Below are 22,782 nucleotides of genomic sequence, written 5' to 3'. Positions count from 1 at the left end.
CATGGTCCCAGCACTTTGATTTTCTTACAATATTTTTTTCTGATTTAAATTATCAAATTAATTTGTTTGGTTCAGACCAAAAACTGGCACCTGCAAGCCAGATCCAGCCCCCAGGTGTTTCATTTGTGGGTTTTAATACTCAGGGTGATTTAGTTGCCAATATTAAAAAAAACCAGGAGACCTCATATGAAAATTCTAGACATCTGGCTTTCTCTTTAAAAATAACAAAAGGGAAGAACTGGCAATGCTGCACCCCCATTCCAGCGTAGCACAGTCTCTTGAAACAAGAAGTGAGGATCCCATTTAGTAAGGCTGGGTTTACAACAGTCCCCACCCAGCTCACTCACTTATATGACAAACCGCACTCCCATAGGCAATTGTGTTTATACTCTTGGATTAGCCCAGAAGGCCGTTCAGAGTGGAAATTTATTTGTATCAAAAGATGCCAAAAACATGACCGTTCATGCTTTGATATTCGCCAACCCCTTCAGTAAACAGTGAGCCTTCCTACATACCAAACACTGGGCCTGGCTATGTAACTACATGAAACAGACTTGCTGTCTGTCCTCGCCTCGTGTACACGTTTATGGATATTTTCAAAATGTCCCTTTTCTTCCTCTCTTACTGGGCTAGGCACCAAATGCAGCTGAGGTGGAAATTGCCTGTTTCTTCCCTTTTCAACTGCAAACTCACCGGTCCAGTAATGTAAGTTGGAGGTCACTCTTGCATCCGTGGACACGTTGGCAATTGCCTGATTTCTAAGTCAAGACTGTCCATGGTCCCAGGCTGTAGATGACGAAACAGAATTGGGAGACCAAGGCCATCTCATTCACATGTCACTTAAAGTACATTTTAAAATAAACTCCATCATTGGAAGGCAGTTGAGCCATTCTGAGTCACTGCTAGGCAGTATCTGTGATCACCTCAATAAATGAGTAAGGAGTTCTTTGGAGCCAAGGGACCCCAAACACGGGATCTGATGGAGTAGTGACGGGATTTGAGGATTTATCTTTCTCTTTTGATCTTCCACTTTTAACATTTTTTGGAGGCATTATTTTTCTTTGAACACTGAGGCTCTGCCGAGTGGTTGGAGGCGAATTTCTGCCTGTCATAATATGAATATATAATAAAAGAAGAACCAAAGACAAGCCCTTTTGTTAAGGAATCTGTATTATCAAAGGCCCAAATTGGCAGCTGATTGTTTTTATTTATTTCTGTAGGTTTTACATGACACCTGGAGACCATTTAAAATGTTACTTGGCGGTGAGAGCTGTGTGTTTAAAAATAACGCTCACCCGGTGCCAAATCACTTTAGAGTCGGGTACAAATATTGAGACAAAAACCCCAGCTGTTATTGCTTTGGCTGCTAATTTGAGGTGTCAAATGAGAGCTCGACTGCTATACGTCAGTGAATAAGGCCCCTTGTGAGATCATTATGTTTTCTAACAGTTGAGAGTAATGGACTAATCAGTGCAGCATCAGTTGTTTTCATTATATGCCCACACAATGGTTATGAGCTTTAATTTAAATGGTCCACAGGGAGATCAAGGAACTCAGTAATATGCAGCACCCAGGATAGTCCAGGAAAGCAGGTAATGCGAAAGAGATGGCTTCCCACCCTTGTCTCACCTCTCCCTCCACTCTCCCCCACCCCCACCAATCTCTCGTATTCCTCCCGCCTCATATGCCCTTGGAGACCCATCGCCCACTCCAAACAAGCAAAGGAGAAGCTTAGCTTAAGGAGCAGGCAGATCTGTACTTTCTATTCTACAGGGTATTCTTAAAAATTCCAGTCAACCCATCCAACAGTAAGGGCCACTAGGCTTTTGGCAACACTGATACGTGTTAGCCAAACCTTGACCTTAGACGCCTTTGAGACCTGGTTGTCCTCTCTCCTATGTTGCCTCTCCTACCTCCCTCACTCTCTGAGCTGAGCTCTCCCTTCTCCTCGGACAGGAGGAGGGCTGTGTGATGCTGTTGTCTTGTAGCAGCCTCAGCAGTGAGGCCAACACCACGTTCCTTGCCACTTCAGGGACCAGGAAAGGATGGGTCCATCACAAACTCATGTGATTCGCCTCCACCTTGGAAAAATGTGGAGGCTGCAAAGGTGACATCTGTCTGTCTGAAGACAATCCTGTGAGAGGCAGTTTTGTGTAGTGATGAAAAACATAGGTCCTGGTATCACACCTCTGGGCTTTGAATCTTGGCTCCGCAACTCTAGCTGTGAGATCTGAGCAGAGTTTCTGTCATTTCCTGGGCTTCCAAATGGAAGTAATAATATCTCAGGAGTGTTGAGAGAATTAAATGAGATAATGTATGAAAAGTGCTCAGGCTAGTGCTGGGACTTAGTAAACACGTCATAAATAGTATCAGCATTATTTCTGCTATTATGAACATCATAGATACCTTTATTGGAAGATTTTGGCAAGCTTACTTCAAAGCAATATCCTTGACTACTCTAGCTCATTAGAGGCAAGTAGTGTGTTCACAGGAGAACCTATACCATTCTGCTTAGGTTTTCTCTAAGGATGCTTTATTGCATCGTTCTTATTCCTGGTCTCTGGAGCTTGCTAGAGCCCCCAGGCACATTAGAGCAGTGTACAGCTGGATGAGAAAGGCAACTTCAACCTGGAGAGGAGGGAAACAGTAAAGGGAGCTTCACTTAAAAATGATAGGGTACTTAGGAGGAGGTGCCAAGGATGGAGGCCCTGGGCTGAGCGGGAGGCTTGGGGATGCCCCTCTCAACCTGAGTGGGGTTGAGATTCAGTGTATGCTCTCCTGGGGCCAAGTCCACAAAGAAAAGCCATCCATATAGATTCGAATAGAGCTGAGTCAGCCAATAACGATCACACTCATGGGACCTGGTAGAGTGTCGTAGGGCCTGGTCATCAGCAGTAGGCCCTGATTCCTGGTCCCATGGTGGCTGCCCATCAGCAACTGCCCAGCAAGACTGAGAAGAGTGGCTTGCTTTGACCTGTGAGCCAGAAAGGAGATCTGGCATGTAAAGGACAGCCCCAAGAACCTGCAACATCCGCAGTTTCATTTCTCTTGCCCTGCCTGAGCCAAGCAAGAGGGAGGGCCAGCAGTGAGTCCCCCTTGAGGTCCGCACACGCCAGAGCCCCTCCGTGCACATCGTCCCCTGCCTGTGGTTTAGGTATTTCTCACAGGGTCCGGCCACAGCAGTTACACACTCAGCTGCTCTTCAGGAAAGGAGTCTGGTACTTTGGCTGCATCCACCTCTGTTAATTCACTGTAGGCACTGGTAGAGATCGTGCTTTCTTCCAGGCTTGCCATGCTGGCCATTGGATGCCCACATTTGTCAGTACAGCTCAGGGCATCTCTCAGCCCACTTTATTAAATAGACATCCTGTCGTCATGGTGGCTGATGACTCACCAAGAGTCTCCTTCTTGGGGGCCATTAAGGAGGGAACCACCTTGCTTATGTAGACTTACACAGAAGTCTACCTGCCTTGACACAGGACGTGAGTGGGCCAGCCCGCCAAGAGGGTCTAGGGAGTCTGGACCCAGGGAGTCTGGATCCCCACCTATGTGGACGGGAAGAGGAGGGATTCCAAGAATACCCCCAGGAAGGTTGGCACACAGAGAGGCTGCAGTGACACTTACTGCAGATGCCTGGTTTTGCAATTATGTGATACATGCTCGCAGATAATATTGTTGCATTAGAGCCAATTACATGGTGTTATGGACACACAACACGCAGATTACACCCAGAGCCAGGAAAGCACAGAGTGATAAAGCGATGGCCTAATCGGAGGAGACAGAGGGAAATGTCAGCCTTATTAAGGTTGCCAGGGTGGGGTGGCTGCAGCTGGACGTGTCTCCTCCAGATCAAAGATGGCTATCTTGAGGGATGCAATGGAGAGCCCCACGTTGACACTCAGAAGGGAACGGTGGAAGCCAGGGGCAGAAGCCAAGTTGGAGCTCTCCAAGGGTGGTTACAGCCGCCTCCATTGAGGACTGTCTATCATTTCAGAGCTTGGGCTTCTTCCTAAGTGGGGAAACACCATGCCTGCCCCAGAAGAGGCTTTCAGTCCCAGTTGCTGCAAAACAGCATCCTGTATACTACCCTCTACCCTTAAGTAAAGGCTCTATTCTTAGCTTTTCCCCTAGTTCAATGGTTTGCCAACACGAGCTTGCATGAAACTCCTCTGGAAGGCTCATTAAACACACAAGGCTGGGACTCACCCCAGGGTTCCTGATTCAGTAGCGGCTTGTGCCCTAACACATTACCAGGTAATGGGCCTGGTCTAGAGACCACATTTTTTTTTTCTTTTCTCTTTTTCTTCTCTTTTTTTGTTTTGTTTTGTTTTGTTTTGTTTTTGAGACAGGATCTCACTCTGTCACCCAGGCTGAGTGCAATGGCATGATCCTGGCTCACTGCAACCTTGATCTACCAGGCTCAAGTGATCCTCCCACCTCAGCCCCTCAAGTAGCTAGGACTGCCAGTGCTCACCACCATACCCAGCTAATTTTTATTTTTTATGTATTTATTTTATTTATTTTTTTGGTAGAGATAGCATGTTCCTATGTTGCCCAGGCTGGTCTCAAACTTCTAGGCTCAAGCAGTCCTCCCGCTGTGGCCTCACAAAGTACTGGGATTATAGGCATGAGCCACTGCACCCAGTCTGGAGACCACATTTTGAGAACCGCTGCCCGAGTTCCTTCCATGCACAACCCAAGGTGGATTCACCTGTGCTGTCTCTTGAGCAGGGCCTTCCCCTAGGTTTCGATTCCACCACGGCATTGCAGGTTCTGGAAACAGTGGGACTGATCTTCCAAGGTAGGAGTGAGACTGCCTGCTTTTAAATCCCAGTGCTACTACTTGCCACTTGGGATTTCCTGAAAATGTTTTTTGTGGTTTTAAGTTTTGAATGCCTCTGACCTAAACCCCTCTTCTTACCGAGCAGTTACATGCCTTGCCTAGTATGTCACATTTAATCACCGACAAAGGCAGAGACAGGATGGTTCAGTTCTATAGCAGTCAAGGGCCAACAAAATTTCTATAAAAATCCAGATAGAAAATATTTTAGCTTTGCAAGCCATGTGGTCTGTGTGTCAACTACTCAGCTATTGTAATGCAAAAGCAGATAGACAATACAGAAGTGAATGCGTAAAACCATTTTTACAAAAACCGGCTGCATTGGATGGGATTAAGCTTGTGGGCAGTTGTTTGCCAACCCCTGGAGCATCCATTATGTGAATCTCCATGTATTTATCCCTCCTGGGGAGCCCTTGTCCCATCTCACTACCCTGGCATTGGGCTAATAGGCCCCCAAAGATGTCCATGACCTCATCCCAGAAACCTGTGAATGTTGCCTTCCGTGGCAAAAGGGACCTGGCACATGGGACAATATTAAGGATCCTGAGATGGAGGAGTTATCCTGGATTGTTCAGATAAGTTCTAAGGATAATCACAAGGGGCCTTGTAAGAGGAAGGCCCCAGTAAGTGGAGATCACAGTGAGTGGCAGGAGATGTGACAACAGAAGGAAGAGGCTTCAATGGCTGTTTGGAGTTGTGTTCAAATATATATTTTTAAAAATTGTTGAGTAACAAAAAGAAGCAAGAGGTTGATGTGACGCAATGAAGCAGCCACGAGCCAAGGGACGTGGGTGGCCTCTACAATCTGCAAAAGGCAAGGCAGCAAATTCTCCCCTGAAAGAAACGCAGCCCCAGAAACTCATTTTAGACTTCTGACTGCAAAACTGTAAGGGAATAAATGTGTGGCGCTTTAGGCCACCAAATTCATGGTAATCTGTTACAGCAGCCATAGGAAACTAACACAAGCCTCATTCCTGGACTCAGTCTTGCTTGGATTCAAATATTGGCGCTTCCACTTGCTTCATTCATGAAATGGAGGTGATATCAAAAGTCCTTGCCTCGTGGGATAATTGGAGGAATTAAATGAAACAATACAGGCTGGGCATGGTGGCTCACACCTGTAATCCCAGCACTTTGGGAGACTGAGGCAGGTGGATCACCTGAGGTCAGGAGTTCAAGACCAGCCTGGCCAACATGGCGAAACCCCGTCTCAACTTAAAAATACAAAAGTTAGCCGGGTATGGTGGTGGGCGCCTGTAATCCCAGCTTCTGGGAAGGCTGAGGCAGGGAGAATTGCTGGAACCCAGGAGGCGGAAGTTGCAGTGAGCCGAGATCACGCCACTGCACTTCAGCCTGGGTGACACAGCGAGACTCTGTCTCGGAAAAAAAAAAAGAAATGATACAATGCAGTACCCTTAGCTCAGAGCCCGTCTGGCATATAATAAGCTCTCAGTTAATGTTAGCAGTTATCAGTAACATCTCATCTAATTGCCACTAAAGCTCCATGAGCCCAGTGCTATTATTATCTCCGTGTTACAAAGGAGGAAGCGTAATGAGATGCAGAAATTTACCCGTGGTTGCATAGGCTGTAAGTGGCAGAGCCAGTCTAAACTAGGTCTCTGCCTTCGAGGTCCACGCTCACCACCTCTCCTTGGCACTGGGGTTGTAGCACAATTCCTTCATTGAATGCCAGCTACTTAGGCAGCGGCACAAGAACCAAATAGAATGCAGTGCTCTGTGTGTGGGCAAAAGCTGCCAAGACTGGAAATCAAATAAATCTGTGTTTATTAGGGAAACGAAAACTGTAGCTGCCGTAGCAATCAGCGTCTGAGAGGTTACCAACCCTCTGACATCCCCGGGCTGGCCAGCCCCAAGCAGCAAATCATGAAAGTCTGAATACTGTGTTTAGTCATTTTGATTCTGGAATAATTGCTATTATCGTAAATGTTTTATAGCCCTCATTACGACTCACATTTAAATATCAGTGTAGTAATACGTTAATAAGTCATCGCTGCCGGACTACTGCCGGATGCAGTTATAGTCGAGGTCCTGCTTATAATTGTACTGTATATTCAGCTAAATTAGAGCCGGGCTGTGAACTCCACCTGACGTTGAATGACTGGGCATGCTTGGAAAGAAACCCCTTCTCTGCAATAGGGAAGATGCTCAGAATTTTTTTTCTGGTGGTCAGTCAACAACCTTAACTTGGTTTCCCCTAAATGTGGAGCCCAGAACTCTGAAATGGACAGAAGGTGAAATGGAGGCATCATTTCTGTCCTGCAGGCATTTCTAATCCAATGAGGAAGGGGGGAGAAGCATAGCCCTCACCCCCAGGAAGCTCCCTGCCAGGGCAGAGTGCCTGGTCTGATAGCAGTGACAAATTCTTCAGTGTTGTTAGATGAGATATTCTGAAGTCTTTCTGGATGGACAGAGGCAGGATAGATTATCCCCCACTGAGCATCTCCCCACATACACACACATAGAAAAGAAGTCACATGAAACAAAACAGCTAAGTGAGCTCAACTTCATAAAATGCCAAATACTTGCATTGGTAACTTAGTGAAGTTACAAAGTAGGCAGAAGTAAGCAATGTAAATTTTGTCTATTCATTCTTCTTTACCATCCCATATGCCTAACAGTGTCAGACACATGGCAGGTGCACAGTAAATATGGGAGGGAGGAAAGGAGGGAGGGAGAAAAAAGAATTAGGTTCTGTGCCTTTTGCCACGCAGATGATAAGTAGATATGGGGGATTACAGGAATAGTCTGGGGCAAGGGAGGTGTAGTCACTGGAATCCTGCTTTGGACTGGGGTCACAGGGGCTGGAGAAGGAATCGTTACAGGTCCCCTTGGGTAGGATGGAGAGTATAGGGGGCACTGTATGCTGGGTAAACCTCTGTTTCTATTTCCATGGGGTTGGAGTAGAGGGGAATATAATAGGCCAGACCAGGACTAGATTCTCTCCACGAATGTCAGTAACATAGTGACCTCCACTTACTGAGCATATACCCCATGCTAAGCCTTTTACCAGCCTATGACGTAGGTACCATTACCTGTCTCCTCCCACAAATAAAGAACCTGCAGATAAGAGATGTTGATAACTTGCCCAAGGCCACACAATTTGAAGTAGTAGGATTTGATTTCAACCATGTACAGAGCAGGACATGAGGCTATAGTAATGCACAGGATAGAAAATGGTCCTGTCTTTGCAGATATATGAGGTACAGGGCATTTTCAGAGGAAGATCATGTGTTTACCAAAAGCCAAGGGCAAAAGACATCTGGCTTAATCCATGAAGGCTCCCAAAGAAAGTGTCCTTCTTGGGCCAGTAGGGACCCATGGAGGCCTAAGAGAGGGTAAGAGGAATTGGGTTGTTGAGTAGGGGATGTCTGATGTGGTTCTGGGAGGAGCGGAGAAAAGAAGGGCACAGGAACAAGTGGCCACCATGAGGGATTGTACCAAGGGCTGTATCCAACTCTTCCTCTTTGGGAGGTACAGTGAGATAGGTGTGGAGTTAGGGAGCTGAGAGCTAGGCTTGACTTTCCCACATATTGTGTCTCTCCACCTGGGTAGTCACTGAAGTAACTGATGCAAAAGGCCCTTCTGCTACATGATGTTTCTGCTCTGCAGATGGCCTTCCTTAGCTGCCACGCTTTCCCTAGGCTTCCGTAATAGGTTTCTCCAGAAGGGTAAGCCTGGGCACTTGTCTATAGCCTGGCTTCATTCTTCAGCCTCATTTCAGTCTAGTTCATTTATAGATCTCACACCTTTCTCTTTGCTTTTCCCTGCACAAAAGTACCTGTCAGTGCTAACAGGCACCACAGGAGCTTCATTCATGGTCGTGGAGATGCACCAGAAAGAAGAGACGCACAGAGCTCACAGACTTACTTGAGATTGGATGTGCTGAAGGCCGGGCACGGTGGCTCACGCCTGTAATCCCAGCACTTCGGGAGGCTGGGAGGGGATGGATCACCTGAGGTCAGGAGTTCGAGCCCACCCTGGCCCACTTGATGAAATCCCATCTCTACTAAAAATACAAAAATTAGCCAGGCATCTGTAATTCCAGCTACTTAAGAGGCTGAGACAGGAGAACAGCTTGAGCCCAGGAGGTGGAGGTTGCAGTGAGCCGATATTGCACCACTGCACACCAGCCTGGGCAACAAGAACGAAACCCCGTCTCAAAACAAAAAAGATTAGATATGTTGAAAGAGTCAGAAGATGCCTAGAAAATATGGAATCACTTATCCCCACAGCATCCTGTGCAGGGCAACACATGCAATGGGTGGGACAAGGAGAATGCAGCAAGGTCGTGCTGGGCTTAGATCCCATCTCCAGGGCTTTACAGTGATTGTTCTTGGAAAACTGATTTTGCCTCTCTGTAGCTAAACCTCCTCATCCATAATATGAGGATAACACATTTGTAGATTTGTGTGTTATTAAGCATATCTGTTTCCTTCTCTGTAAACTGAGGACAGGAATAGGTAACCAGCATTGTAGATGTAAGAATTAGAGATACTATAATGAAGCACTCAGTGCATAGAAGGGTTTCAGGAAGCAGTACTCTTACTCAAGGTGGGTAGGCAAGTCCTGAGAGGGCAGTAGAGGGAAGGAGGGCTCCACCTGAATAAAAACATCAGGACATGCTCTTCTCGTCTGGAGACCTGTCCACTTGTCTTCAGCTGCTCCACTGGCCAGACCATGACTGTTGACTCATGGTCTTGTGGTCACATCCATCCCTCCCCCCACCTTCTACAAGCATCTTGGCGCCTCCCCCTGATGCTCCCTGGCTGACCATCTCCCTTCTCTATCTCCACAGCACCCTCAACAACAACAACATCAGTCGCATCCTGGTCACCAGCTTCAACCACATGCCGAAGATCCGAACTCTGTGAGTAAGAAGTCCATGCATCTTTCCCACTTACTCCCTACCTCATGCCCAAAGTGCAGCACTCTAAGCTGCTCGTCAAACCTACCATGCTATGACTAGGCAGATGGTTCCTACATTCAAATGCCTCCTTATTCTGCTATTAACCGAGGGGTGCCTTGGCGAGCGAGGGTGAATGCAGAGACAGGTCATAGTGCCACCACCCATGGCTCTGAACCACTGTTCTGCATCAGGCAGACTCATTTCTCTTACCCTGGAACTGTGGGAATTCTTCCTGTATTGTGCGCATGTTTTCCGTCTTGAGAGAAAAGATTATTAGTTTTACATTGTCACAAAACATATAGAACTCTGACTGAATGATTCACCATTTGCTTAGCTAATATCATGTAACTTTGGCCGTTCTGTCACATTGCCAGTGGTTACAATGGTTTTCCCCTGGGGAATGAACAGTACAGGAAGAGTCACTCCTTCTCACCACCCACCCAGTCCCCACCCACCACATTTCCCTGCTCACCTGCTCCCTGGATGATATTCTGATATTAGAATGCAGTCATTCTTATACTTGGTTCTTTACCTTTAATGTCTTAGGTGGGCTTAAGTTTTCCAGGGTGCATACTCAGGAAACAAATCTCATCGTGACCAATGCCCAGAGCAGTTCTCGTGCTCTTATTACCTGGGGAGTTCCCCTCTGCTCCCAGTCAGGAACCTCTTTGTAAGTTTCTCTGTAAGTGGACTCTGTCAGCCTTTCCAGAGAGGTTCAGACTTGATACTTGGCTTGCGTTGGGGGAGTTTTGGTGGTATTTGCATCACACTAGTCAGGGAAAGAGCCAGCTCCCAAGGGTGTCAGCCAAAAACATTTAGGACCAAGGCCAAGGGCTAGAATTCCTGCAGTCCCCTTTATTAGCTCTGTGTCCTCTGTTCCCTCCTCTATAAATAGGAATGGCCGGTGAGGATCAGATGATATCAGATATTTAAAGTGCCTGGCAAGCCGTAGACAATAAATGATATTGATTGTTACATTATTATCACATGATCAGAAATCGGGACTGAAAGTTCCAAGCAGCCATCTGATCTGTGCTCCCTGAGCAACATAGAATCCATGAGATTTGGAAATCCTTACAGCAGAGCTTCCCCAGTGGGATACCTAGACCAGCAGCATCAATATCACCCAGAATTTGTTAGAAAAGCAAGATTTCAGGCCCTATACCAGACACACCGGATCAGAATCTCTGGGGGTGGCACCCAGCAATCCGTTTGTCATAAGCCCTCCAGGAGACGTTAACGCTCATAAAGTTTGAGAACCACTGCATTCATGAGAAAGCAACTTTATCTTCAGGCAAAGATAAAGACCAAAGAAGCAATTTATATAAAGAGGCAATGCAGAGAACCGTAAGAAGGACAGAGAGTTTGCAGTTAGTCAGGCCTGAGTTTAAATGGGAGCTCTGCCACTTAATTTGAGCAAGTTTCTTCATTTGTCTATGCTTCAAGGAAAGTGAGTTCATGAATGCTTCCCTCAAAGTTGCTGTGAGGATGAAGTGCAGTTTAACACGTAAAGTGCCTGGTACATGGTGTGCACACAACAAATACTAGTTATTATAAAGAATAATCATCTGAGCCCTGCTTCCATCTTTGCTTCCCAAATTCTTCCCTGGATCCCTCATACAATAGCATAACTCAGCCAAGACAATCTGTTCTTTTCCCTCCCTCTTAAAATAGGATAGTGCAGTAATGGAATTTTAAGAAGCCATTTGGTCTTCAAAGACCTCTTCAAAGTTCCCAGCAAACCACAAATGAGCTGGGGAAGAGTGGGGCCCAGGGCTTCTGGGCAAGAAGCCGAGAGTGCGCCTCAGGGTGCTGGGCCTGTATTACCCCAGACAAGTGGGTTGCATCGAAGAAAAATGACTCTCGCCTGCAGGAATCAGCCGTCCAGCTCCTGTGAGCTGTTGCTGTGATTTATCCTTCCCTTCTTTGTTATTTTCAGTTTAGGAGCAGCAATAACAGAAGCTGGGCTCATTCCCTAGGAGTTGTGGGGACAGGGTTAGGACTGGATCTAGGGTGCTTTGTTTAGGCTGCGGTAGGGAGAGGCACGAGAACAGGAGGGTTTTTTTCTACTGGTTTCTGTTGTCATTCTTCTCCGCCATCCTGAACGTTCATCTGATGAGTTCAGATCAATCAATCAATCTCGTCTGTTCTCTTTGCTCCCGGCCTGCTGCCATTTTCCCTTTAGTTTAATTTCAGAGATGGCTCTGTACAGAACTCCCTGGAGACTTGAGCTGACTAATCCCCCTTCACTGTAATTAAAGTGTGTATGGGGTTGGGGGGGACGGCTGGTGGTGGTGGAGAAGCGGGGAAGAGGAGAGAGGAAGTCATAAATGGGATTTCTAAAGGAAAGCTTTTATATTGAATTCAGAAAGCCACATTTTATAGAAAATGAACACTGACCCTCTCTAAAAGGATTTGCTGGAAATTTAATTTAGCGTCTGTGGCTAAAAGGCACCTTTTATAAATTGGCATTTGTATTCATTCACCTTATGTTCTGTAGAGGTGGTTTCATCAGCATGGAATATGATGTGTCCGTCAGCAAAAGATTGCAGAACAACATGCAAGACCCAACTAGCCACCTCAGTGCTTCGGTATCGAAATGAGAAACTGTAGCCTTGTCCATGCAAGGCTAAGGGCTGGGAAGAGAGTGAAGTCTGGAGCTGGTCTCCTCTCAGTTGTAATAACAGTGAACATTTCTTCAGTGGTTTGCTACATGCCAGGCCTTGTACTAAGCACTTCCCATGAATCATTTCAATTCTCACAACAGCCCTAGGAAGGAGGCACCACTAATATCCCCATTTGACAGATAATAACACTGAGGCCTAGAATTAAATTGCTGCCCAAAGTCAAAGTCAGAAAGCATGGAGCCAATGTCAGACAGGCAGTTTGCCATCACAGCCTGAGCTCAGGCCATTCATCAGGAACAAAAGGAGAAGAGCAGTTGCCAGGTGAACAAAGGAAGGGGGATGAGAGAGGAAGGTGTCGTTGCCATCACACCTCACCAAAATTATTGAAAGTAATTAAAATAATGTCCCTTCTCACTCAAGAGGATTAGCGCTACCCCTGACAGTGCCTAAGCTCTAATTTCATGCTCATTACGATTATTTTTCTTTTTATATTACTATTTGAGATGGTGTTGCTTAACTTGCTCTCCCAAACATGTTGTGAAAGGCAAGAATCTACCCAGCTTGACTCTTTTAGCGTTTCTGGTGGATACAATTCCAAGAAGAGGGAGCAGAGTCCGTCCACCACCCTGGGCTCCATTGCCCTGGGCTTTTGACGAGAGCCCTCTGATGGCTCCAATTCAGTTCGGGTCACCTCTTTTCTCCGGTGCTTTTGGGAGGAGAAAAATTTCTATGAAGACAGACAAAGGGATCGGAACTATCTGTAGCAAGATTAAGAAGAGAGCGAGCTTGGGGCCAGCCAGCCAGGATTGAGAAAGGATCAACCTAATAGAATCTTCCAAAAGGGAAGCCTCTGACATTTTTATTATCCCAGAAATTAATCAGCTCAGTAAGGATCTGACTTACCTAAACGTCATTTTTGTTGTTCCATTGATCTCTTACCCTTGATCGGAACCGACGGGCATTTGTTTGCATTGATCTGTGATCCGCCACATGCACCCATGCTCCTTGGCTCATAGAGAATCCCTGTTGCCTCAGCTTCCACGCCTCACTGCACAAGAGGGCAACCACCTTTCCAAATAAAAGCCAAACGCTCATTAAAAGGTTCTGCTTCTCCTGGCACACAAAAGAACGACACCTCAGCCTGCGCATGCCACTGCAGCCTGCCCTGTGCTCTGCTTTGTCCCAAACAGACCTACTGTTGCCGTGTTCCTTGGGCAACATTTATACCTGGTGAGGACATACTGGTCATGGAACCCCCTCCTTTTCTTCCTACTCTTAGGAAATTGTAATCAGCTGAAAGTCCACTGCCAAACCTCCTCTCTGTTTTTGGCACAAAGTGGTTAATGCTTAATGAATAAACAGAGGTTTTGCTTTCCCTCCTAGAACTGAGGTCCTTCCCACCAGCTTAGGATTCTGGTTCACCAACCCCTTCCTGCCTGTCTCACTTCTTTCCAGAGTCCAGGCTAAGAGGAAACAGTGCTTGCTTCAGCTTAGGAACTCTAAGCTTTCAAACTCAAAGGGGAGAACTGCATGGGACCCATTGTGCTCACTGTATCTCGGGCCCAGGAGCCTGTGAAAGTGTGTGCAGCCCACTGGGAAATGCAAAAAGAAAATTACATCCAGATTAATTATTTTTGAAACAAAATCATAAAAGTCTTTTTCAAAATTGTTAGCAGAAAAAAAATTACATTTTTTATGGGATATAGGTTCATTTAATCTGTCTGATATGATGGGATCTGGAGCTCCTTGTGGCAACCAAGGCCTCAGTGGCCCAGGCCTATGAGAGGCTTTTGCCCATGCAGTGGCGGGAAGGCCCTGCTGGCATCCAGCAGGAGGTAGCTGCACTTGGCCAATATTTGGCACTGTTGGCCTTACACTAAGTGGAGCGTGGTCAAGAGCCCTTCAGCTGTCTCTATTCCAGGCGTGGAGAGGGCCTGAGCCTCTCCACAGGGCTGACACTCAGTAATAACTGGCTTGACCCAGACTACTTGAAAGTCTTTAGATCCTGCTAGCTGATTAGCATGTCCAGGATTTAGGCATTTAAAATGTGCGTCCGAAATCCAAGTACATGATAAGCTGATGTGATGAAAACTTACCCACTACCAGCTTCTAATGACTTAGGGTTGTAGGGAACATGAAAGTAGGAAACCCCTGATAGAGAGACCTTGGGGAAGAACCTTTAGAAGACCCTGGATATCCTTCGTTTGCCTCCCTGGTAGTGGAAAGGAAGTTCAAGTCACTTAACCCAGTGGGATTCCCCTCAGAAGTGAAACACACAGATCCCTCCAGGGATTCTTATCTACTCAGGGGCAAAAAAATTCATCCAGAACCACAGCTACCAGAGGGGTAAAGCCTAAGCATCCTAGAACTGGTTAGAAAATATTTTCAGCCGTACCTGAATCAGTCAGAATAGCAAATACACCAGACAGAATTGAACACGGGAAGGAAAGCAAGGACACTGTGGAGAGATGGCTGTGGATCGCAAGAGTCTGATCCAGACAACACCTTATTTAAGTGGGAGGGTGGAAAGAAGGCACCTCCTCCAGAAATGTCCCTTCTGTCTGCAGCCTGCTCACTCCAGCTAGTGCACACAAAGCGGTACTGGTTTTAAGCCCACAAGCATTACACGCAGTGGGTTTATTAAAGGACACTTAGTGGGGGAATGAAGAACAACTCAGGTGAAGGCAACAGCATCTCTCAGCTACATGAGACTGGAGCTGGGGGCATTGAGATTGAGAAGCGCCTTTCAAGCAACCTGTAATTCATGCTGGCTAAAGTGCTGAAATTTACAAATAAATAGCCCTTTTGTAAGTTTGACTCGAATCACGATGCCTCTGTGATAACGTCACTCCCCTTCTCTTATGCGCTGAGGCTTGCTTGAGTGAAAAGAAAAGAGGATAGACTTGCTATTAAGAAATAGGCATTGCTCAGAACCCTGGAGGTATCCCTTGGATGTGACCTGGCAGTAAAAGGGTCGGGGCTCCCATGTTTTTGGTAGTGCAGAGGGAAGTGCTTCCCTGGACTCCTGGGAATTTTCACACTGGAGAAAGGGGCAGCAGGGGTTTTGGCCACTCTGTCTGACCAGTGGCAGCCTCCACACTTCACTCTGTGATCATCCCTTCCCTCTGTCCCACCCTCTCCCAGGCGCCTCCACTCCAACCACCTGTACTGCGACTGCCACCTGGCCTGGCTCTCGGATTGGCTGCGACAGCGACGGACAGTTGGCCAGTTCACGCTCTGCATGGCTCCCGTGCATTTGAGGGGCTTCAACGTGGCAGATGTGCAGAAGAAGGAGTACGTGTGCCCAGGTGAGGATGCCTTACCTGCTCTCCCCTCCTGTGCTATGACCCACCCACTCGTGAACTCCCCCAACATCACCCTGACCTCGAACACATACCCTAGCCCAGAGCTTGGTGTGGAAGGAACCCCATAGGTCATCCTCAGTACTCGATAGTCACTTAAAGAGCTGTAATGTGCCTCAAAGGGTTTTAAAATAGAAACTGTTTTCATCTGGTAAAGGGAAATGCTAAAAGAATTCATGAACTGCTTTTTCAGCCCCCTAGTCCATTGATACTAAGAAATCGAACATTTGTTGAGCCACACATAAAATGGAAACAGGTATAACGGAGGTGTTCTAGCATCTGCTAAACACGTTCCTGTCGTCCCATTGCTCATAGAAATTGGAAGACAAGATAATGGGGGCTCTGGAGTCAGCTGCTTGGCTGGAAATCTCAGCTCTGTCCCTTAGTGGTGTGTGACTTTGGCTCATCCGCAATATGGAAATAATAATAGTTCATAACTCAAAGAACAGGTGGGAGAATTAAGTGAAATAATGCATATAAAGCACTTGGCATAGTACACAGCCCTTGGTAAAAGCTAAATAAGTGGAGCTTAATTATTCTAGTTGAGTGGGCCCACAAAATGTGCTGAGCAAACATAAGAGTTTGATCTGTGGGTAATGGAAACGTAACAGAAGCACAGATTGCCTGTGTAGCACAGAAAACAGAATGGTATAGACACATAGCTGAAGGCAGCTCAGATCTCTGGGGATGGGAGGTAGCTGAGTAACCCAGGAAAATCTTCCCAGGAGATGTAGCTTTAAAACAGAGTCCTGGCTGGGTGCGGTGGCTCATGCCTGTAATCCCAGCACTTTGGGAGGCCAAAGCCGGCGGATCACCTGAGGTCAGGAGTTCAAGACCGGCTTGACCAACATGGTGAAACCCCATCTGTACTAAAAATACAAAAATTAGCTGGGCGTGGTGGTGGGCACCTGTAATCCCTGCTACTCAGGAGACTGAGGCAGGAGAATCGCTTGAATCGGGGAGGTGGAGGCTGCAGTGAGCCAAGATCACGCCACTGTACTCCAGCCTGGGCCACAAGAGTGAAACTCTGTCTCAAAAATAAAAAATAAATAAATACATAAAACTAGGGTCCCAAATTTTACTTGTTTTTACTTTGCATTGACACCTTCCATTCTCACCAACTCTTCCTTTTTCTGTGGTAAATAAGTAGAGCTAATTCCTTGACGTCCTTAAAAAAAAAACCAACCAACCAAACAAACAAACAAACAGAAAGCATTCAGTTGAGAAATTTCCCAAAGAAGTATTTTGATTTTCAGGAAGCCAGTCCTGGAATTGGGGCCCAGTGTCCTCTAAAGGCTGAGCCTGGGGAGTTAGCATGCAAGAGGGAACAAGGACCCCAGGGAGCTTAACCACTGTGGGCTCTGCATTTCTCTCAGCTTTCTAAACTGGTACCCACCTTCAGTACTAAGGGTTTACTGGGCCTTAGCTTGGGCTGCTGGACTCCAGTATGGCCAGAAGTACAAACTGTCTGGCCTCTTCTGCTCTTAGATCACACTTGCGATTCACAAGAATTTTCCTTGAATTCAAGTTCATCTCATTCTCTGCCACTTCCTCCTGTCCTGTTGTTACTTTATCATGTTATTTATTATCTGAAAATATTTTAACATGTCTCAAGCAGTACCTCAATAACTTCCTATAGACGCCCACTTAGAAATCACTTCCCATCAAACACATATAATAAAACCATTTATCACGCAGTCACCAAATTCAAATATAGTGACTATAATTACAGTAATTATTCGGCAAAGGGTGCAATATCGGCATAAGTGAAAGAAATAATTATACAGTGCAGGAGTCATCCAAGAGGTAGTGAGAAAAACCAATTAGAATGATAAAACACATCATTACAGGTGAGTGCCAGGTTTAATATAGTGTATGACCACGCACGCCGCTTCGTCAGAGAGCACCTTCCCGTCAAAGTGCGGCAAGACACTGCTCACCTAGCAGCAGTCCGGATCCAAAACTGTGGGAGAAAGGCTGACCCTCCAAAGTCCAGGAAATCTGAATGCCTCACTCTCTCTCCTTTGGAAAGGCTAGGTCCAGCAGACAGGTTCATAGTTACATGGGAGCACCTTGATCCACTTCTGTTTATAGCAGTTAATCCCATTGCTTGTGATGGTCCCTGGAGCTTCTTAGTATGAAGCCAGGTGTCTTGAGAACATGAGAGTGTAGTCCAAAGGCTCCAGACATGCCTATGCTGTTAACCTCCACCCTCTCACCTGTAGTATGAATTAAGGGCAGGGCCATATGGAGACCCCTATGCGTGAGGGATTCTTTAAGTGCCTGCGCAGGCTCCCGTGGGTTACAAACTAGAACGCTGTGAGGAGTCACTCTCTGAAAAGGGCAAGGTCAGATACAAAGGTCTGGGGGCTCTAGTGCATTGAACATCCATGAAGATTGAACTCCCACTATCAAGAGTCAGGTGAATGTGGAACATGCCCTCCGAAAACTTCTGCTATTATGTGGGTGCAAAAATAATTGCGGGTTTTGCCATTACTTTGAGTGGCAAAAACTGCAAATACTTTTGCACCTTTTGCACCAACCTAATACGTTTTCAAAAATTGTTAAATGCACTTTGTGAGACAATGACAAAACCTTGAGAGGAAGCAATGTGGAGGAAGATTCAGTCTGTGAGTGTGCAGTTAAAACACAAGTGGTCAGTCTTTGAGGCCCTAGAGAAGGACATTAAGGAGAAGAGCTATCTTCAAGGACTGACCACACTCCACACGCCACCACCAACAGTGCCAGTCCTGCCCCAATGCCTGAGCCCTACAAGGCACCTGAAGGACACTGTTTTGTATGGACCTGTCTGTGGTGGGTTGTTCATTTGTTTGTTTGTTTGAGACAGTTTCGTTCATGTTACACCCACGCTGGAGTGCAATGGCAGTATTTTGACTCACTGCAACCTCCGCCTCCCGGGTTCAAGTGATTCTCCTGCCTCAGCCTCCTGAGTAGCTGGATGATAGGCACCTGCCACCATGCCCAACTAGTTTTTTGGATTTTTAGTGGAGATGGGGTTTCACCATGTTGGCCAGGCTGCTCTAGAACCCCTGACCTCAGGTGATCCACCCACCTCGCCCTCCCAAAGTCCTGGGATTATAGGCATGAGCCACCGCGCCTGGCCCTGTGGTGGTTTTTAACTCCAAAAACCCCAAATGCCCCTCATTCAAGCTATTCACCTGTTAAACCACAGGAGGAGAAATTCGGTCAAGAACTGAAGACAAGAACTTCTCTTACAAAATAGAGGTCATCCACTCGGGAGGAAAAGAGGCATCAGGGTACCAATTAAGCCATCCCTAGGCATAGCTTCATCACCAGCAGTCCCCATCCAGGCAGCATAAGAAAAGTTCCCTGAGCCTTTAAATGGTATCGAAAATTTCACCAAACACATGGCTCCAGAGACAGGAAAGAGCTTTATCTCGCTTAGCCTGTGAGGGCTCTGCCTGCCCAAGTCCCTGATATCTCTCTTTGAATTAAATCCAGCTGTCTGGAGCCCAGCGTCTTCTCCCCAGAAGCCCTGGATATGGGCTCCTTATCACTTCAGCTAACCCAGAAATTTGCTAGCAGTGCACTTTGGCAAAATTCATCTCCTCTGTCAATTGTACCTTTCCAGTTGAAGGCATTTATTTTCTTCCTCTGGGGAGACGATTGGGAATTTTTCACAAGGGTGGGGAAATAGATCTTTACTTTTTTATTAATTTTTTTCCCTATGTTATACAACTTGACTACTTGGCTCCCTTCAGCCTCTGCTGAAAGGATTTCTGTGAACTTTTCTTGTTTCAAGAGGAAGGTTAGGGTCCTACGTCTAGAAGTGTCTGGTTGCTTGTGGCCTGAACCAGACCAGAACTTTATCAAAGTTCATGATCATAGACCAGAGAAGTTCATGTTACATGAGTTGCAATTTGTTGGGGTTTTTTTTTTCTTCATCCTTATCTAAAGGGTTTATTTGAGGGTTTAAATTGTAGGATTTATCTTCCACGTGTTAATTTTCTGGTACCTTAATGTGGAAGGGTTTCTACCAGTCATAATTTGTAATTCACAGTTATTAGTTGACCTCCTGAATCAGTTATCTCTTTGCTTTGAATGTCTTTGAACCCATTGGTTTGTCCATCTGTTTCACACTTACCTGCCCTTGGCCTTATTATCCTCTCCTACAGACATTAATCTTGTCTTCTAGTAATGAGGGGCCATGTCGTATACTTTTTCAGGTGCCCCAAATACCTAGAACAAAGCTCGAACCTAATAGCCTCTCAATAAGCACTTCATTTATTATTAAAAATGAAATATGCTTATCTCCCTAGAAACAAGAAACTTCCCCTTTTCGTCATCTTTTTTTTAAAATTTGGGACTAGTTACTAAGTACAAAGATAATTAAGGTAAGCCATGACCAGCCACCCATCTCCTTAGGAGGTTTTAATTAAAACACCATAATTGGACATTGCAGGAATGAGATTATTAGGTTTATTTAGCCATTCCCAAAATTATCATGCCTCTGGTATTTAAATCACGTTCATTTATATTCTCTTCATAATTGCTCGAGTCCCATTGTCATCGCAGTCTGTTGTTGGCTTTTGAAAGGCCAGAGGCCAGTAAGGATGCTTAATTTGAATACTGGAATTAATTTATTTCCACATGCTCACAAGGCCATTGGAGCTTTCGACTCTGCACTTTTACCAAGTGAGGTTTTTTGTTGTTGTTCAGACTTTCAAAATATTCTGTAATTTTTTTTTATTTTGTTTTGAATCGACACACAATAATTGAACATACTGATAGTGTACAGTGTGATGTTTCAATATATATGTTACGTAAAAATCAAATCAGAGGATTTAGCATGTCTGTCACCTCATACATTTGCGGTGGGAATATTCAAAATGCTCTCTTCTAGTTATTTTGAAATATACAACACAATATTGTTAACTGTAGTCACCCTACTGGGCACTAGAACACCACAACTTACTCCTTCTCTCGAACTGTAACTTTGTGCCTGTGGATCAGTCTCTCCCTATGTCCTCCTCCCGAATACCCTCCCCAGGCTCTGGTAAGCACCATTCTACTTCCTACTTCTATGAGAGCAACTTTTTTAGATTCCACATATAACTTAGATCATGTGGTATTTTGTCTTCTGTGTCTGGCTTATTTCACCTTACATAACGTCCTCCAGTTTCATCCATGTTGCTACAAATGACAGGATATTTTGTGGCTGAATAGTATTCCACTGTGTATATACAGCACATTGTCTTCATCCATTCATTCACTGATGGACACTTAGGTTGATCGCATATCTTGGTTACTGTGACTAATGCTGCAATGAACATGGGAGTGCAGATACCTCACCAACACAATGATTTCATTTCCCTTGGATGTGTACCCAGTAGTCGAATCATTGAATATGGTACTTCTGTTTCGAATTTTATGAGGAACCTGCATACTGTTTTCCATTGTAGCTGTCCTAATTTACATTCTTACCAACAGTGTATAAGAGTTCCCCTTTCTCCATGTTGGTGCCAGCATTTGTTATTTTTTGTCTTTTTGGTAATAGCCATTCTAACTGGGATGGGGTGATAGCTCGTTGTGGATGAGGTTTTTTTAAAGATAGAAATAAACACAGCTCTAACACAAGAGTGTTTGATCATCTCTAGTGTAGCTTACACAGTCCGTGTCTCAGTCCCTGAACCCGCTCTTCCTACCTCTTGAGATTCCAAGACTCTGATGGTTTTCAATTTCATGGCAATAAATAGAGGAATTTGGGATTCCTTTTGGCAGAAAAAGAAGAGCACAGGGCTAAACATTAAAACATTGTTGTTCACTAGCTTTATGATTTTGGGCAGTTTGCTTAACCTCCCTGTTCAGTTTCCTCATCTCATGCTAAGGGGGAAAAAAAGAATGGGACCTAAATCATGGGTTTTATGAGGATCAAGTAAGATAATATATACGAGCACTCAAGGCAGTGTCTGGCATATAGTACACATTGAATACATGTCAGTTGCTGTTATGAGACTGATGGCTACTCTCAGTTTGGCCCCCACTGTGTCCTTGGGCAAGTCCCTTCCTCTCTCAGGGCTTCTCTTTCCTTGCCATCTCTATGGGCCCGTCTAAGTCTGAAATTCGGTGGTCTTTTTCCCACTCATCTCAGCAGACAAGTTAGGGCCTTTTGCTTTCAGCGTGGTCATCATCCCCATCTTACCAACTGGGAGAACAAAGTGGCTGGGCAGGAGCCAAGTCCCTGGTTATGGCTCAGTCTCTCTTCCCTCTGATAACTTCAGGGGCAGTTATACAAGCAGCAGAGATGGGATACCAGGCGCAATACCCACGCGAGCGGTCGCAGGGACTTGCCCTGTGAGAGGTTGGGCTGGAGACGCATCCCTCCCCTCTCACTCACTTGAGTGTCCCCTGGACCGAAGGCAGCACCGCTAATGATCAGTGAGGAGCTGGGAGGGGTCTCCACTCTCCCAGGCTCTGCTCTGTCCCCCTTGAAGTCATCAGGCCGTGGTCCAGGGGGCCTTAAAGACATCTGAAGGTTAGGAATTGTAGTTGCTGCCCTGCCCTGTTTGGCCCAGAGACAGCTTTGGCTTCAGATGGAAAGCCCAGAGCCAAAGTGGTGACCAAGACTTCCCAGAGGGGAGACACGTACTTCAGCCGCATCCCCATCCCCCTTTTCTGGAGAAGAAATCCGCCTCAGCAGAGCAGCGTTTTAGTGCCACTGAAAGAGCTCCAAGAACAGATAGCGTGGACGCTTATTTCACGATGAAGACACGAAGAGCAAGTCCACGTGCTCCCAAACAAAACATCTTATAACACGAGTTCTATAGCCTAGTGCATCACTGTGCTCTGAGTTAAGGCCAGTAGATAGGCTCGCTCAAGGGCAGTGTGGGTCATGAGACCACCATAAGAGCATGCTGTACAAGATGAATACACATGTGCATGCAGACAGATGTTCCCCTTTCATCAGAGATATAGAGAGTGATTCCTTCTATCCCAATGTAAAATTGCTATTCCCATTCCCCTCTGTTTCCCAGCGTACAGTCA

The 22,782-nt window shown here is 45.9% G+C and overlaps 1 protein-coding gene across 1 annotated transcript in view; it reads left to right on the top strand.

The window, feature by feature from the left end:
- SLIT3 (slit homolog 3 (Drosophila)) overlaps nucleotides 1-22,782 on the top strand; it is a gene marked incomplete at its 5' end in the record, with an annotated part of 547,731 nt that overhangs the window by 376,953 nt on the left and 147,996 nt on the right. The window contains 2 exons of the mRNA XM_011997974.1: nucleotides 9,657-9,728; nucleotides 15,539-15,702. Coding sequence (XP_011853364.1) covers nucleotides 9,657-9,728; nucleotides 15,539-15,702 — 236 coding nt within the window. The remainder of the gene's footprint in view (nucleotides 1-9,656; nucleotides 9,729-15,538; nucleotides 15,703-22,782) is intronic.

Source organism: Mandrillus leucophaeus, unplaced genomic scaffold, assembly GCF_000951045.1.
Source record: "Mandrillus leucophaeus isolate KB7577 unplaced genomic scaffold, Mleu.le_1.0 Scaffold115, whole genome shotgun sequence".
NCBI lineage: Eukaryota > Metazoa > Chordata > Mammalia > Primates > Cercopithecidae > Mandrillus > Mandrillus leucophaeus.
Note: the sequence above shows the minus strand (reverse complement) of the source record. Positions and strands in the feature narration are given on the sequence as shown.